Source organism: Pelophylax lessonae (genome assembly GCF_965119305.1).
Source record: "Pelophylax lessonae genome assembly, chromosome: 3".
In the NCBI taxonomy this organism is placed as follows: domain Eukaryota; kingdom Metazoa; phylum Chordata; class Amphibia; order Anura; family Ranidae; genus Pelophylax; species Pelophylax lessonae.
In genome coordinates, this window is record NC_138770.1 from 555,171,510 (window position 1) to 555,188,816 (window position 17,307).

Here is a 17,307-nt window from a genome sequence, read left to right on the forward strand (position 1 = left end):
ACAGACCACTTACTTAACCCCCCTCCCAGTACAGACCCCTCAGTAAGCCCTCCCACCCAGTACAGACCACTTAGTAAGCCCCCCTCCCAGTGCAGACCCCTCAGTAAGCCCTCCCACCTAGTACAGTATGTACTGGGTGGGAGGGCTTACTGAGGGGTCTGCACTGGGAGGGGGGGCTTACTAAGGGGTCTGTACTAGGTGGGAGGGCTTACTGAGGGGTCTGTACTGGAAGGGGGGCATACTAAGTGGTCTGTACTGTACAGACCACTTAGTAAGCCCCCCTCCCAGTACACTAATACAGACCCCTCAGTAAGCCCTCCAACCTAGTACAGACCCCTTAGTAAGCCCCCCCCCCTCCCAGTACAGACCCCTTAGTAAGCCCCCCCTCCCAGTACAGACCCCTTAGTAAGCCCCCCCTCCCAGTACAGACCCCTTAGTAAGCCCCCCCTCCCAGTACAGACACCCCAGTAAGCCCTCCCACCCAGTACAGACCCCTTAGTAAGCCCCCCTCCCAGTGCAGACCCCTCAGTAAGCCCTCCCACCTAGTACAGGGCTTACTGAGGGGTCTGCACTGGGAGGGGGGCTTACTAAGGGGTCTCTCCTGGGTGGAAGGGCTTACTGAGGGGTCTGCACTGGGAGGGGGGGGCTTACTAAGTGGTCTGTACTGGGAGGGGGGGGCTTACTAAGTGGTCTGTACTAGGTGGGAGGGCTTACTGGGGGGTCTGCACTGGAAGGGGGGCTTACTAAGTGGTCTGTACTGTACAGACCACTTAGTAAGCCCCCCTCCCAGTACACTAGTACAGACCCCCCAGTAAGCCCTCCCACCTAGTACAGACCCCTTAGTAAGCCCCCCTCCCAGTGCAGACCCCTCAGTAAGCCCTCCCACCTAGTACAGACTGTACTAGGTGGGAGGGCTTACTGAGGGGTCTGCACTGGAAGGGGGGCTTACTAAGGGGTCTGTACTAGGTGGGAGGGCTTACTGGGGGGTCTGTACTGGGAGGGGGGCTTACTAAGTGGTCTGTACTGTACAGACCACTTAGTAAGCCCCCCTTCCAGTGCAGACCCCCCAGTAAGCCCTCCCACCTAGTACAGACCATTACAAGCCGGTGTAGCGCCGCAAATGTGACATGTGTAAGTAGCTGGGTGATCGGGGGAGGATGGCGAATGTGTGTTGCGGCAGAAGCTGTGGCAGTACAGGGGTGCTGGAGACGGTCAGCACTCGCCTCTCGTCTCCGACGGAGCCCGGCGGGGGAATTTCACCCGGCCGGCAATGCTTCAAGCGGCGCGGCGGCCGGCCGGGGGCGTGTGACGTCACGCGTCGACGCATTTTCCGCACGTCGACGATTTTTTGTAGTCGACGAGTCGTGGCAGCCCTACAGTGTACTTGCCATAGGCAAGAACATTTAAAAATATACCGATTTGGGTTATTTTCACTAAAGAAACGTAGCAGAATACATTTTGGCCTACATTTTTAAGAGCAATTATTTAATTGCAAAATTTTATAACCGGAATAAAGAAAACCCTAAAAGAAAGCTCTAGTTGTGTGAACAAAATTATAAAGGCTCCATTCACACCTGGGCGTTTTCAGCTCCAAAAACGCTCAAAAGAAACGCTTCCAAAACGCCCAACAAGTAAAACCCCATTCATTTAAATGGCCCCTGTTCACATCTGAGCGTTTTGCAAAAGGCCTGTAGCTGAAAAAAGTACATGAGCTTCTTTTTGGGCTGATTACCAGCGTTTTTGATAGATGTCAATGAAAAACGCCTGAAAAAATCGCGGTTAAAATCGCTGTAAAATCACGGTAAAAAACGCTACGCTCAAGTGTGAATGCAGCCTAAAATGTAGTTTGGGTACAGTGTTGCATGACTGGGCAGTTGTCATTCAAATTGCGACAGGGCTAAAAGCTGAAAGTTGGCCTGGACAGGAAGAGGGTAAAAGTGCCCGGTTAATGTTGGTAATATAGTCAGGTAATATGTGCAATGGAATTACAGCCAATAGAGGTTACAGTTTTTTTTTCTCTTTCGTTTATTGACAGATACAGCGCTCCATATTCAGAACCATAGGTTATATCGGCCCCTACAGGAGTAGGACACTAGGCAGAAAAGTCTTGGCTACGCCTATGGGCAGTCTTAGCTGGTATACATCCCCCTCTCTGCTATAGGCCTCCAGTTTTTTCTGCCTAGTCAGGAGTGAGGACCTAATTCCCTGCAGGGATCTTTGGTCCTGGCACTTTATTCCTTTAATTGCATTTTTTTCTCCTGTTTTTTTTCCTGGGAGATCTACAATCAACTGCCAGACTGGGCGACGGGCTGAATAGCTCGATCCAGTGGTACCCCCAGTCTGGCTAGCAAGTGTGGGCAGACAAGACTTCCGCGCTAAGTCAGCCAGGACCTAGCCCCACTGGAGGAGGGCTGGCCTGCGAGTTAAACAACTCACAAGGTCAGAAACGACCGGGTCTTGGCCTGAGTCGCAGCATTTCTCCTGCCCTATAGCCCCCCCCCATTTTTGACAGTGAAGAGGTTCTGTTTTGAGTGGTGCCCTCCTAGTATGGTGAATACGGTGTCCCCCTCTCCCCCTGGATGTGGTTTGGGGGTGGACATGGGCACCCCCTGGGATGGTCTGATCTGCGGGTTCCCCTCCCCCCCAGACCCCTTTTTATTTTGGTGGCCCCTGTGGGCCACCTTTATATCCCTCCTCCAGGTAGAGTGGGGGGGAGGGCGGGTGGGCATGCCGTCGGCGGGACCGACTTTCCGGGTGGGGTGGGCGCTGGCTGCTGTTGTGGCCCTGTGCCCGGGTCCCCCCTTCCTTTGTGGATGTGCCCTGGGCTTCGGGGGTCCCTGGGAGCCTCGTTGGCACCACATGCAGTGGCTATTTTGCCGCGGACGGCGCCATTGTATTGGGGCCTAGGTGATTCTCTATGCCGACGGCCATGTTTGTGTAGTCTGGCGGCCATCTTTGGTTGGTCCGGTGTGCATTAAGAGTGGCAGCCATGACAGTGAAGCCTCCTCCTTTTCCCCTGGTGTTGACCCCGTGGTTTTCTTTTCCCCTGGAGGCAGCACGTGGATACTGGCTTTCTATGGTGCCTCAGTCCTCCAAAAGCCTCCCTTTGAAAATATTCAGGAGATTCCCCTGCTTATGCTGTCTCAGAAGGTAGCTTTTTTGGTGGCCATCACCTCTGCTCGCAGGGTGTCATAACTGGCGGTGTTATCTTGTCGTACCCCCTATCTGGTGGTCCACAAAGATAAGGTGGTTCTTCGTCCAACCCGTCGCTCCTACCTAAGGGGGTCTCTGACTTCCATTTGAATGAAGACATTGTGTTCCCTTCCCTGTGTCCCACGCCTACTCATCCCAAGGAATTTTCCTTGCATGTCTTGGAAGTGGTTTGTGCAATTCTGGTGTATCTGGCAGCCACCGAGTCTTTTCGGAGGTCAGACTCACTGTGATCACGGACGGGCCAAAAAAAGGGCTGTCCGCTTCTTCTGCGACCCTTTCCAGATGGATCAGACAGACGGTTACTGAGGCCTATTCTATCTCAGTTTCCTCCTTTCCCTGTAACGGCGCACTCTACTAGTGCTTCTTGGTCCTTCCATCATCAGGCGTCAGTGGGGCAGGTTTGCAAGGCAGCCACTAGGTCATCGTTGCACACTATCACTACATTCTACAAAGTGGATGTGTTGCCAAGGTCTTGCAGGCTGCTGTTTAGAGGGTCTGTTCTCTCTTTGGGGGTGTATTGTTCAGGTTGTGCTCCAGTTGTTTTTTGTTGAGTTCCTGTTACCTTGTTGGCTTGTGTTTAGCCCTAGGATTTTTCTAGCTGGGTCAGCTAGAAATTTTAGTCCGTTCCTATAGCCATGGTTTTTATGATGTACTTCTTTGCCACATATATTTCCATCTCCTATCTTTTCATTTTTATTTATTTTTTTATATCCTTGTCTTCCCAATTGCTACATTTTGTTGTACTTGAAATCTGGGCACTAGTCATTTTCACTCGCCTTCCCTTCCTCCCTGTTGCTTTCCTCTCCCCTCTCTTTTCCCTCTCTCTTCCCTTCCCTCCTTCCCAGTTCCTATTTATTTTAGGTTATTTACTATTCTGTTCTGCCCTCTGGGTCCTCATTTAGATATACAGTATCTCACAAAAGTGAGTACTCCCCCTCACATTTTTGTAAATAATTTATTATATCTTTTTATGTGACAGCACTGAATAAATTATGCTTTGCTACAATGTAAAGTAGTGAGTGTACAGTTTGTATAACAGTGTAAATTTGCTGTCCCCTCAAAATAACTCAACACACAGCCATTCATTTCTAAACCGCTGGCAACAAAAATGAGTACACCCCTAAGTGAAAAAGTCCAAATTGGGCCCAATTAGCCATTTTCCCTCCTCGGTGTCATGTGCTTAGTTAGTATTACAGGGTCTCAGGTATGAATGGGGAGCAGGTGTGTTAAATTTGGTGTTATCGCTCTCACTCTCTCATACTGGTCACTGGCAGTTCAACATGGCACCTCATGGCAAAGAACTCTCTGAGGATCTGAAAAAAAGAATTGTTGTTCTACATAAAGATAGCCTAGGCTATAAGAAGATTGCCAAGACCATGAAACTGAGCTACAGCACAGTGAACAAGACGGTTTAACAGGACAGGTTCCACTCGGAAGAGGCCTCGCCATGGTTGACCAAAGAAGTTGAGTGCACGTGCTCAGCGTCATCTGCAGAGGTTGTCTTTGGGAAATATACATATGAGTGCTGCCAGCATTGCTGCACAGGTTGAAGGGGTGGGGGGATCAGCCTGTTAGTGCTCAGACCATACACCGCACACTGCATCAAATTGGTCTGCATGGCTGTCCTCCCAGAAGGAAGCCTCTTCTGAAGATGATGCACAAGAAAGCCTGCAAACAGTTGCTGAAGACAAGCAGCCTAAGGACATGGATCACTGGAACCATGTCCTGTAGTATGATGAGACCAAGATAAACTTACTTGGTTCAGGTGGTGTCAAGCGAGTGTGGCGGCAACCAGGTAAGGAGTACAAAGACAAGTGTGTCGTGCCTACAGTGAAGCATTGTGGTGGGAGTGTCATGGTCTGGGGCTGTATGAGTGCTGCCGGCACTGAGGAGCTACAGTTCATTGAGGGAACCACGAATGCTACATGTACTGTGACATACTGAAGCAGAGCATGATCCTCTCCCTTCAGAGACTGGGCCGCAGGGCAGTATTCCAACATAAAGACCCCAAACACACCTCCAAGATGACCACTGCCTTGCTAAAGTAGCTGAGGGTAAAGGTGATGGACTGGCCAAGCATGTCTCCAGACCTAAACCCTATTAAGTATTTGTGGGGCATCTTCAAATGGAAGGTGGAGGAGCGCAATGTCTCTAACATCCACCAGCTCCGTGGATGTTCTGTTTGGAGTATGAAAGGCAGAACAGGAGGTGAGGGAAATCCAATCTTCCAAATGTGGATATAGACAGTAATGTCTGAATTTTATTGCTAGTCTTGTCTCCTTGAAGGTTGTACTTGGTGACAGGAATTGCACAGTGTAGGAAGTAAGGAGACATCTTTTTAATGCTAATAAAACAGGATTTAATACTTCATAAAGAATCTAAGTCTTCCCCACCCTATCCAAATAAAATATTTTTGGGGAGACCATAAGTCGAAGTACTGTTAACCTCGTCACTCATTTTTTTTACTTGTTTCTATTTTCAGGACAGAGAAAGCAGCAGCAGGAGGATGCCAGAAGGTTTGAAAAATAGTATAAAGCTTACAATGTTTATGTTTATGTTGATTATGATTTACATTTGCTCATATTTCCTTCCCTTTACATTTACATTTTAGGTGTAGCTTAAAACTCAACCCAGTGGTTTCTGATCTTTCTGAAAAGCTGGTTGTTTGGATGAGTGACATAGGTATGTTTTTATGCTTCCCTATGTTTTCCATAATCATAGATGATTTTAGTCGAGTTGCTTTTCAGGTAGGGGAAACGTATGGTTTTACATGATAAGCAAGTGAAAAATCCTCATAACCATTTTACTAAAGAAGTTTTGCAAAGTTTATTTAATCCTTGAGATTTATACAAAGGTTCTTGCATAAATGTATCCTTTACTAAAATACAACATTTTTTTACAGTAATGGTTTTTAGGAATTTCAAATTTAGATTTTGTAAATAAAACACAAGGCAATATAGGGAAAACATGACTACCTGCAGTCCCATATACACAGTAGAGGCTCCTGTTTTTTGTGAACTGAAGTCATATTCCTGAGAATGCATCAGTTCAATAGAAAGCAGGTTATTATAATCGGAGGTTTGAGCATTAGTGTTGTTAATGGTACCTATATAATTGGACGCATGCCATTTCAGCCACATGTTAGGGTCAGGGTAAGCGAGAAAACATTGTAACCTTTTACCCTTTACTATGCCATATACGGAAATAGCAAAGATGAAAAAATGACCAACAAAAAACAATGGGTGGTCTAATAGATTTTCGCTGATTGAATATTTAAACAAGTGCCGCTTTCTATTAATATGAAACAAAAGTACTAAATTTTGAACCGCAGTTCATGTATTTTATGGACACACAACACTTGTATTATTAAAAAATAACAATTCTATTTTTGCAAAATTTAAAATCAAATTCATAAAACCATTAAAAAATATCTAGTAGCATATTTGCACCTATGTGTCAATAGGGGTGGTGGCCCCTAAAATTATACAACAATAACCACACAACACACTAACGACTAGTGCTAAAAAGTAACCCTAGATGAAGCTGCCACCATCCTTTCACATGGGGCTCGACATGTTTCGCGCAGTTTCGCTTCTTCAGTAGCAGATGGTGCAAAAGTCGAGGTAAGAAATGCTACAAACACATTGGTTGGAAAGGGGGATTTAAATCATCCACACAGCATACATGTTAGGCATGTGTGAAAGATCCATATAGCATCAACAGGTACACTCAGGTTACATCTATGGCTTTAAGCCTAAGCATAAGCAAAGGAGAACCCCCCCCCCCCCCCCTTAAATGCAGCAGTCTACCATGAAGCTAGCACTTCTCATGTATCAACACATCACTTGGAAGTATGTATGATTCATTCAGATGGTGCACAAACGTGGTGCTGATATATGAGAAGTGCTAGCTTCTTAGTAGAACGTTTGCTGCATTTAAGGGGGGGTTCTCCTTTCCTTACGTTGAGGCTTATAGCCTGACTAAATTTAAACTTTAATGTCTGTGATTGCAAGACTGTTAAAGCTGGCTTGTATAGTATGAACATACAAACTCATTTAGTCAGGAGTTTTGAATATAAAACATTTGTTTTCCTTGTCATTAAGGATTTTCCTTACAAGATTTAGAATCTCTGCCATTTGGAGTTGCTCTTCCTATTAGACATGCAATCTACCAGTGCCGGCAACATCCTGCTTCTGATTGGCCAGAGTCAGTCTGCCTTCTCATTGGACGCCAAGACCTCTCCAAACAAGCCTGTGAAGGAAACTTTCCTCAGACCAAATCTGTAAGTGGAAACTGAGCAAGCAGAAGTACCTTGTTTAAAAGTTTGTCCTTACTGTGCTGCTTAAATAATTTTATACAGATTTGAGTATACTTTAAAAAATGTTTTGCTTTATAAAATCTGCACAAAAAGCATGGTATCACACCCAATGTTCCATTTTTAACCACTTAAGCCCCGGAGGATTTGGCTGCTAAACGACCAGAGGGTATTTTGCGATTCGGCACTGCGTGACTTTAACGGACAATTGCGCGGTCGTGCGACGCTGTATCTAAACAAATTTGGCGTCCTTTTTTTCCCACAAACAGAGCTTTCTTTTGGCGGTATTTGATCACCTGTGCGATTTTTTGATCACGCGCTATAAACAAAAAAAGAGCGTAAATTTTGCAAAAATAGCAATATTTTTCCCTTTTTTTTATATGAAATTCCCCCAAAAAAAAATGTAAAAATCAAAATTTTTTAATATTTTCGGCCAATTTGTTTTATGCTACCTATGTTTGGTAAAAAAAATCGCAAAAAGCGTATTTTGATTGGTTTGCGCAAAAGTTATTGCGTTTACTAACAAAGGGAAAGATTTTTGTCATTTTTGTTGTTTTTTTTTTTAACGCGTAATGGCGATCTGCAATTTTTTTTGCGGTACTGCGACATTGCGGCGGAAAGATCGGACCCTTGACTGACATTTTTGACACTTTTGGGGTTACCAGTGACATTTCTACAGTAATCAGTGCTATATATATGCACTGTTACTGTAAAAATACACTGGTAGTGAAGGGGTTAACTTTATTTGAGAGGGAGGGGCTGTGTGTGTCCCTAGGGGCGTGATTCTAACTGTGATTGGCTGTGGCTTCAACTGTATGCAGAGTGATCAATGGATCTACATAGTAGATCCATGTGATCAGCTCTCATACAGAGAGGAGAATGACAGGCAGCTTGTTTACACAAGCTGCCTGACTTTCTCCCTCTCCCCCGCCGATCGCAGAGTGGCCGGCGGCGATCGGGTCCGCCGGTCACACGCGCGGGGGGGTCCGTGACCACGCGGGAGCGCGCCTCCGGCGGCGTGCGCTCGCTCCCTAAACCCTCACAGGCGAGCGACGTAGACCTACGTCACTTTGCCTGTGAGGGGCTGACCGCCGCCGTAGATAGTCGTGCGGCGGTCGGCAAGTGGTTAAGCCAAAATAGTTTTGGTTCCATGATTTATCATTAAATAACTTTATACTAACAGTATATCTGACATGAGCATCTCTTCACAGTTGGTGCACATGTGACCTGTCATATATTCTCTCTGATGTGTTTGTATTTTACAGTAGTTTGCTCACAGGATTTAGTAAGCACTTTTCACTCACATGGAGCACTAATGTAGCCAGTACCTGGGCCCTCTAACTCTTAGTTTAAAGTGGTTCTAAAGGCTAAAGGTTTTTTACTTCAATGCATTCTCTGTGTTAAGGTTAAAAAAAAACTTTCAGTATGCAGTCCCCCCCACTTATACTTACCTGTAGGGCTGCTGATAGGGGGGGGGGACCACCAGCCCTCTTGTAGGGGGCCCCAGCACACAGGGGGGCCCACACAGAGAGGGGGATTAGTGATGGACAACAAATACAGAAATCTTCCTCCAGCACCTGAATCTGATCTGTCCCTCTCCCTGCTATCAGCTGTTGAGAAAGAGACAGTTGTCCCTCACTAATCCCCCTCCCTTGTGTGGGCCCCCCTCCCAGCACTTATCTTTGCTCAGGAGTTTATTTGTAAATTGTAACTTTGTTTCTCTCTCTCTGTCTCTCTGATCACTGAGCTCCAACTGCCCAGCCTGTATATTTTTCTCATCTCATCTTCCTTTTTATTTAACATATTTTTTTTTTTTTAGATTTAGCGGGAATTATGCGAGTTATGTTATATTTGTGTCCGATAATCGTGATTTTGTTGTAATTTTAGCTAAATATATCTTTAATATTTTCTTTGGGGGGGCCCTGCCAGGTAGTCTGTACGGGGCCCCGCGATTTCTAACAGCAGCCCTGCTTACCTGTGTCTGATCTTGATTCAGAGATGTGCACGAAAGCAGCAGCTCTTCCAGCTCAGTCTCTTGTTATTGGCTTAAACACAGCAGTGGGAGCCATTGACTGTAAATCACAGCCAGTGAGGAGGGAGTGGAGGGTGGGGAAGAGCCACACGATGTGTATCTATGGACATACAGAGACCTGATCGGGGCTGCTCTGGGCAAAACCATTGCACAGAGCAAGTAAGTATAAAATGTTTTTTTTTTTTATGTGTAAGTATTTACAGTCACTTTAACTTGGCAAGGAAAACCATGTACTGTAAAATACTGAAGATGTAAAAGCTCTCAATATTTTTCTTCAAATCTTGTAAAAATCTAATTATTTGCCTAAGGTATCTCTGGCATTAGATCTCCGAGTTTGGGTCATGGTGTGACACTGCTGGGAGCCAGTAGAAAACAGTCTGAGGCCAGAAGAAAAAGAATCTCACTGTAAGGTAGAAGAAAGAAAACAAAACTCTTACTTGAAACCAGAATAAAGACCTAAGCCCTCCTAAGTCACAAGGATGAAACTGAACACTGTCATGTGGTGGAGAGGGATATAGCCTACAAAGAGGAAGAGCATTACCCTTCTTTTTCAGCTTAGTTCCCATTTTCCCAAGGGTCAGGGCTTAAATTCCAGAGGTCTGCGATGTTCCCCAATGAATGTGCTCTGTAACATTTTTTTAGTACTTTAACCTTTTAGGCCTCTTTTCACACTTGTGCGACCTGAAAGTTGCACGACTTTGACGTGACTTCTACGCGACTTGAAGCAATGCCTGTTTAACCTTGAGGTCTATGGACCTTAAGTCGCTTCAAAGTCAGACCAAAGTAGTGCAGGGACTACTTTGATACCTTGTATAATATATTATATAGTATTGCAATAAAACACCAGATGTTTGGAAAAGCATTGTTTAATGCTGGCTTTTTAGACATTCAAGAAAGCACTTGTGTGAAAATTTTTCAGTGAACTGTCAATTCACAATCTGCCTTACATCTGGCAAATACACACTGCATCTACTCTTTCACACTTATTTTTTATTATAATTTTTACAGTCGACAGGCCAAGTGCCATCTACAGAGGTTCCCCCTGCAGAAGGTGAAGAGGAGGATGATGGAATGAATGATTTAAACCAGGAAGTAATGTCATTGATATGGAGTGAAGATTTGCGTGTGCAGGAAGTACGCAGGCTTTTACAAAGTTCCCATCCTGTACGTGTGAATGTTGTTCAGATGCCTGAAGTGAGCGATCATGAATACTTAGAAGAGAAAGAGAACAGGTACTTTTGATGTTTGTATATTGCCATCTGATATCCTGTCTATAGAGTTTTTGTGTGTTTTAGGGGGAAATTTGGGTGAGGGAGCATTTACTAAGACCAATCATTGGTGGCTACAACAGTATTTAGGGTATAAGCCCTGCCCAAAAGTCTACCATTTTCCCCAATTACTGTAACTCTTCAAGAAAATAAGTTTACAACTAGTAGGAATAATATAGATTTAATCTGCGGAGCTGCTGTAAATGTTCAGATTTTTGTGTGTAACATCAAATACAGATCCCAGCAGTGGGAACAAAATTCATGTGCACTTTCCTTGGCTAAAAGTAGAAGGGAATTTCTATAACCGTGAGTTGCATTTTCACACAAAGGCATTCGTAGATGATATGAGCAGGACCCATGAAGAAAGCATCTAAAGCATTGATAGATATTGCAGTCAGGATAACTTGCAGGGAATAAACCCCATACACTCCTAAGGAGCTGCTGAATACCATTAAAGAGTTAGTGATGTGCTTTAATATAAATAAACAAATTACAGCGATAGGCACAATGCTTTTTCAAAGCCCTTTTCTACCCAAAGAGCATGGATTTGAATCCTAAAATGTTTTATTATTTCAAAATGATATATTGCAGGGTGTCTTCCTAATTGGATGGCAGATGTTTCCATTGGAAAATAAATAACCTATACAAAATGTTGTTGCAGGTTGTTACAGCTGTGTCAGAGGACCATGGCTTTGCCAGTGGGCAGAGGGATGTTTACACTGTTTTCCCATCACCCAGTCCCTACAGAACCACTACCGATTCCTAAACTGAACCTCACAGGTATATCTACCTTCATCCTACATCGAATAGGCAAAAAAATACTTGAAGGAAAAATTGTGTGATTTGTAATGTGAAAATGTTAGTTTGTGCAATACTGTATTTCGTTCTGACTCGTACCTCAGTTTGTGCATATTTTTATATCTTTCGCAATTTAATTTTCATAGTTTTAGGGCTATTTTTTTTAATGATCTGAACACTAAAACTTGACTTCCATTTTAATTGGCAGGACGAGCTCCTCCCAGAAACACAACTGTTGATCTCAACAGTGGAAACATTGATGTCCCACCAAACATGGCATGTTGGGCAAGCTTTCACAACGGAGTGGCTGCTGGTCTAAAAATTGCCCCAGCTTCTCAGATCGACTCTGCTTGGATTGTTTACAATAAGCCGAAGAATGCTGAGCTGGCCAACGAGTATGCTGGCTTTCTCATGGCTTTGGGTCTCAATGGGCACCTCACCAAACTGGCAACATTGAACATCCATGATTATTTAACTAAGGTAAAGATACAATTAGCTAAAATAGTTTAATAGTAGTTATCCATAATTAAAGTTCTGGCTTTGAGCTTTTTACTGATGTCTTTTCAAAAGAGTGCATATTGTGTATGCCATATTGCAATAGGCAGGAATCTTTCAGGGTGTTCTATGGAGCCTTTTTTTTTTTTTGCATTCACTCCTCTGGTTATATCGTAAGGGAAAGCTTGACTTTACTTGTTTACTAAACAAATGCAGTTGTTACTATAGCAGACTTGAGAGCCTCCCCAAGACCACTGTTTTGTACTTTAAAAGTTTGTGCTTTTTGTCTATTTAAAAAGTGGATAGAAATGCCCCTGAATGAAACCTATTAGAAGGGAATGCAGAGGAGCTATTGCTGAAAATGTTTTTTATTTGTTGGTCTTGCTGATCTTCTTGCTTCAATATTTTGCCACTGACCCGTACATGTTTGCAGATAATTATAAGAGGGGAAAGGGAAGTGATTGGCGCTGCCAATATATAAAAGGAATAATGAGTGTGTATTGATAGAAAGGATGTTAGTTGATAAAATACGTGTAAAAATCTTATAAAAAGGCCTTCTAAGATGGTAAAAGTTAATAAAACCAGCACGTCTATAATAAATGACCCCTTGGTAAGTATGAATAAAAAATTAGTCTACACTATATTATACAGTAATGCTGAAATATAAACAATAATCACATATAACAAACATACGGCACTGAATGAATGTGACTTGTGAGGCATTATAAGGTGAAATGTAAAATATAGTGCAATAAGTGCCTTGAAGTGCACAACAAATAAAATTAGTAAGGCAATATAAGGTGCAATGTATTTATAGTGCAATAAAAAGCCTTAAAGTGCACAATAAATAAATTAAATTGATATGAAATACAATGAACTAAATATTTAAAATGCAATAAGTGCCGTGAAGTGCACAATAAATAGATGGAAAGGAAGTGAAGTGCAATAAATCCAATATTAAAACTAAAATGCAATACGTGCAGTGGGTGCAAGGTAAATAAATGGCAAAAAAATCAATTCAAAAATGAATCACATATAGTGAATAAAAGTGCTGGGTGCTAATAGTTTGGTGACTCGCTCTAATCAACTTAAATAAGACCCCATAAAGTGAAATAGAGATAATTGATAAAAGTGTCCGATCAAAAAGCGTTTGAGTTGGTTAAAAAATCAATGGTAAATATCTTAAACGCAAGTTATAAAAAAGCTTCTATAAACAGGTGAAAAAAATCAGTAAAAAATATAGTTCATAGAAATATATACAAAGGCGTATATAAATGTGCAAAACAAGTGCAAAAATGAGTCCCCAGAAAGGTATTAATTTCGGACAGTCCGCAGAAGATTAATGGTGTTTAATATCCGAGGTGACGTGGAGTAGTTATGAAAAAAAGGTGAGGATTCAGGTGCTCCCCTCTCCAGTATATCCCACGCTTACCAGAGGCAGGTACCCCTACAGGGGTGAAGCGCAGTTCGATATTGGGGATCGCTCCCGTGTAGCAGGGGTCCGGTTCCTGATCCTCTTTCAATAACTGCAATGTTCCAGGTCACACTCCGTATCAACAGTGGCTAGCTTACATCAACCTCATAGTTCCTCAAGAACCATCCAGGACATATATGGAAAGAATGCCGCATATAGTGAAATATTGCTATTAAAGCCTTTATTAAGTAGCATAAAATCAGGTACTCACATAAACAAATAATCCACAAGCATCCGTCTGGCTTAGGAGCCGCAAATTCCTCTCTAGCGGTGTACTTCCTGAACGCCGAGCGTTCCACCGACCGGATATGCGTCCCAAGCTGACGGACCAGAAGAAAGCGGAAGTGATGTGGTACGCACTCGACGCGTTTAGTCACACTGACGTCATCGGGAGTAGCGGATAATGTTTGCAGATAATAACCTCTGACTTTTTTTTGACTTTCCTAATTTCCTTACTTGTTTAGGTCAGTGATTTCATAAAGTTGAAGTCAGAAGGTCAGCATCACAGCAAGATCAGCAGAAGTAGCTTATTTTTCTCATGGCCAGTTAACTCTGAATGAGGAGTAACAATATATAGTCTTGTTTATTGACAATTAGTGCCATTGCTGGATAAAGGAAAAGTTGCCAATAGCCAGAAATCATTTCAGCTCACATTACACGTCAACATGTAGGAAGAGATTAATTTGTTTTGTTATGTTTTCCCTGTGTAGACACAGATTTAAACACCATTAGATGTCAGTGATACATGACACCAGTCTGTAAAAAATAATATATAAAGTATTCAGCAATTCCATATTGTTTTTTGGCAGGGAGGTATTTCTTCTCAACCTGGTAAATAATTTAATGTTGAGAGGCACCACTGATCAATGATTGAAAATAAATGTATTACACGTTGCTTTTTAAAGTTACTTTTAGGCCTCATGCACACTGGACGTTATCAAAACACCAGTAGAAAGCTGTAGAAGGAGTTATTTCGCTTTTTTTGCAGTAGCGTCTATTAGCTTTTTTCAGCTGTAGCGTTTTTTAGCAAAACAATACTCCCACAAAGGCTTATGACTCAAAAACATTGATAAACTCAGAATAGCTGTGTTTTTTGGCATTTTTCAGCTTTTATCAGTTAGAGCACTTTTATAGTATAAAAACCCACTAGTTCTGGGTTTTATTTCCAGCCAGAAAACGCTTCACCAAAAATTTCTGACTGGCTGCAAAAAAAACATCTGACGCCAAAAACAGCAGCTGTAAAATTGTCCAGTGTGCGTAAGGCCTTAGTATTTCACTGGGAGTAGTCAAAACCCTTTTATTTTTCAGAATTGTCGCTCTTTTTGTTGTTTATAGCACAACAATATTGCAGAGGTAATCAAATACCACCAAAAGAAAGTTCTATTTGTGGGAAAAAAGGACATTGATTTTATTTTGGTACAGTGCCACATGACAGCACAATTTTCCGTTTAAGTAATGCAGTGCTGAATCGCAAAAAATGGCCTGGTCATTAAGGGGGGCAAATCCTTCCGGTCCAGAACTGGTTAAGAGGAGCGGGGAACAAGTCCTTAAAGCGGAACTTCCCCTTTTGGGTGGAGTTCGGCTTTAAGGCAGCCCTATCACTGATCTGTATGTGGGTTGTGGTACACTATAGCCATAGTACAATGCTTTAATGTGCTTTGCCAGGACAACAAAGTAAAACATGTTTTTTTTTTTTTCTGTTTTTTTTTTTCTGTTTTTTTTTCTGTGCATTACAACAAAACACAAGTGGGAAGCCAGTCTTAAGTCTACTTTTTAATTATATTTACAGTATCTCACAATGTTCTGTTGTGGGCTTTATTTGGGGTGACATGTTGTCGGCAATGGACCCCTGCTAAGAAGTTTGAAACTTGCACTTTGCATGCAATCTCCCAGGTTGTGACTTTGCACTGACGTGTTTATAATCAAATTAAAGTTACCTGCATATGGAGATACAAGGTCTTGCTCTATAGGGCTGAAACAAATCATTGATGTTTTTAGGCTGTATCTGCTATGAAATTATTTGGATTTGAAATGTGGCTTGCCTGTTTCCATTGTTCTTTCCTTTCTTTTGATAGGGTCATGAGATGACAAGCATCGGTTTGCTACTTGGTGTGTCAGCCGCAAAGCTCGGCACAATGGACATTTCCATCACACGGCTCTTAAGCATCCACATCCCAGCTCTATTACCTCCTACCTCTACAGAGCTGGATGTGCCTCATAACGTGCAGGTGGCAGCTGTGATTGGCATTGGACTGGTTTACCAAGGAACTGCACACAGACACATTGCAGAAGTTTTGCTTGCTGAAATAGGTAAACCATGGCTAAAACTCATGGCATGAATTACTAGGAAGCAGCAGAGATATTTATATGGCATACTGTAAATAAATCTCTTGTAATTTAAATTTTGATGTGAAAAACAGCCTAATGAATATCATATCCTTGTCTGTCTTGTAATATTACGTGACATGTGATTCAATATAGTTTGTAAATCGCAAGGTTCTTAGTAATACACTCAGCATCAGTGGGGACAGCTGTTCAGGTTTATTCTTATGCAAGGATGACAGTGTGAAGAAAAAATATAACACTTTAAACTCCAGGTCGGAACTGTTGTCCAGGCTTGTCTCCCTTCAGCCACAGACTTCACTCTGTATTCCTAATCACTTGTGGCTAACGGTATCCTCCAAGACCCAGAGTTAATAACGGAAAACACTTGTAGCTGAGCACAACATAAACTTAAAAGCTTATTAAATATGCATGCTCTGCTTACTATTGTTACTTAGTAGTTGTGCTTTAGCATGGCCATAAACCGCGGAAGATGCTCCCAATATGGAAACTTTTTTTGTGAAATTGAACTGTTTTTGATTCCTGGGGATGATAATGAGTTCCCCTGTGGTCAGAGAGATTAGTTATGGCACGATTTTCCAACTGATTTGAAAATCTTCCTTCCAACAGGCCCAAACCTTCTCCCTTCTATGTTAATAAGCAAAGGAGAAAAGTACTAGGCATATTTCACTATAAACATTGGTTGAGGATTGGTAGATATCTTACTGTCAGTAATGAACATAATCACATAACAATTGGGAATCAGAAACAAAACTCACTTTCTCTATCGCTCATTGACAGACGTAGTCTTCTTGATTCTCAAGAGCTGGGTTATGTTGTCTCCGCAGGAGTAGGACTAGGCAGAATGACAAAAACGTTCTGGCTCCACCCTAGGGGGCAGTCCCTGAGGGTATATCCTCCCTCTCTCTGCTACAGGGAATCAGTTTTTTTCTGTCTAGTCAGGAGTAAGGACCTAAGTTCCTTGCTGGGATCTTTTGGTCCTGGCAAGACTTTTTTTCTTTAAGAAAAAGACATTTTTTAGGTAGTTTTTCTCCAGTGTTTTTTTCCTGTGAGATCTTCAAGCAAAAATGCCGGACTGGGCGACACTTGTGGTCACCCCAGCCGGCCTACGAGCGCGTGCAGACCAGGCATTGCGCTTGGTCGGCCGCGACATATGCAAGTAAGTATGCGGGGCCGGGCGACGGGCTGGATGTGAGATCCAGTGGTCACCCCGGTCTCTGCCTAAAAGCGCGTGCAGACCAGTGCGCTGAGTCGGCCGCGACGGAGTCCCAGTAAAGGGACTGACTTTGCGAGTTAAAAGCTCGCTTGGACGCCAGGACCAGAGAGTCGAGGCGTCCACAAACCCCCACCTCGGTGGAGAGGGTATTAT

At 43.0% G+C, this 17,307-nt stretch overlaps 1 protein-coding gene across 1 annotated transcript in view; it reads left to right on the top strand.

The window, feature by feature from the left end:
- The window catches only part of ANAPC1 (anaphase promoting complex subunit 1), a 239,017-nt gene that overhangs the window by 90,899 nt on the left and 130,811 nt on the right, over positions 1–17,307 (top strand). The window contains exons 22-28 of the mRNA XM_082251927.1: positions 5,696–5,729; positions 5,825–5,895; positions 7,317–7,495; positions 10,569–10,792; positions 11,490–11,608; positions 11,835–12,106; positions 15,671–15,905. Coding sequence (XP_082108053.1) covers positions 5,696–5,729; positions 5,825–5,895; positions 7,317–7,495; positions 10,569–10,792; positions 11,490–11,608; positions 11,835–12,106; positions 15,671–15,905 — 1,134 coding nt within the window. The remainder of the gene's footprint in view (positions 1–5,695; positions 5,730–5,824; positions 5,896–7,316; positions 7,496–10,568; positions 10,793–11,489; positions 11,609–11,834; positions 12,107–15,670; positions 15,906–17,307) is intronic.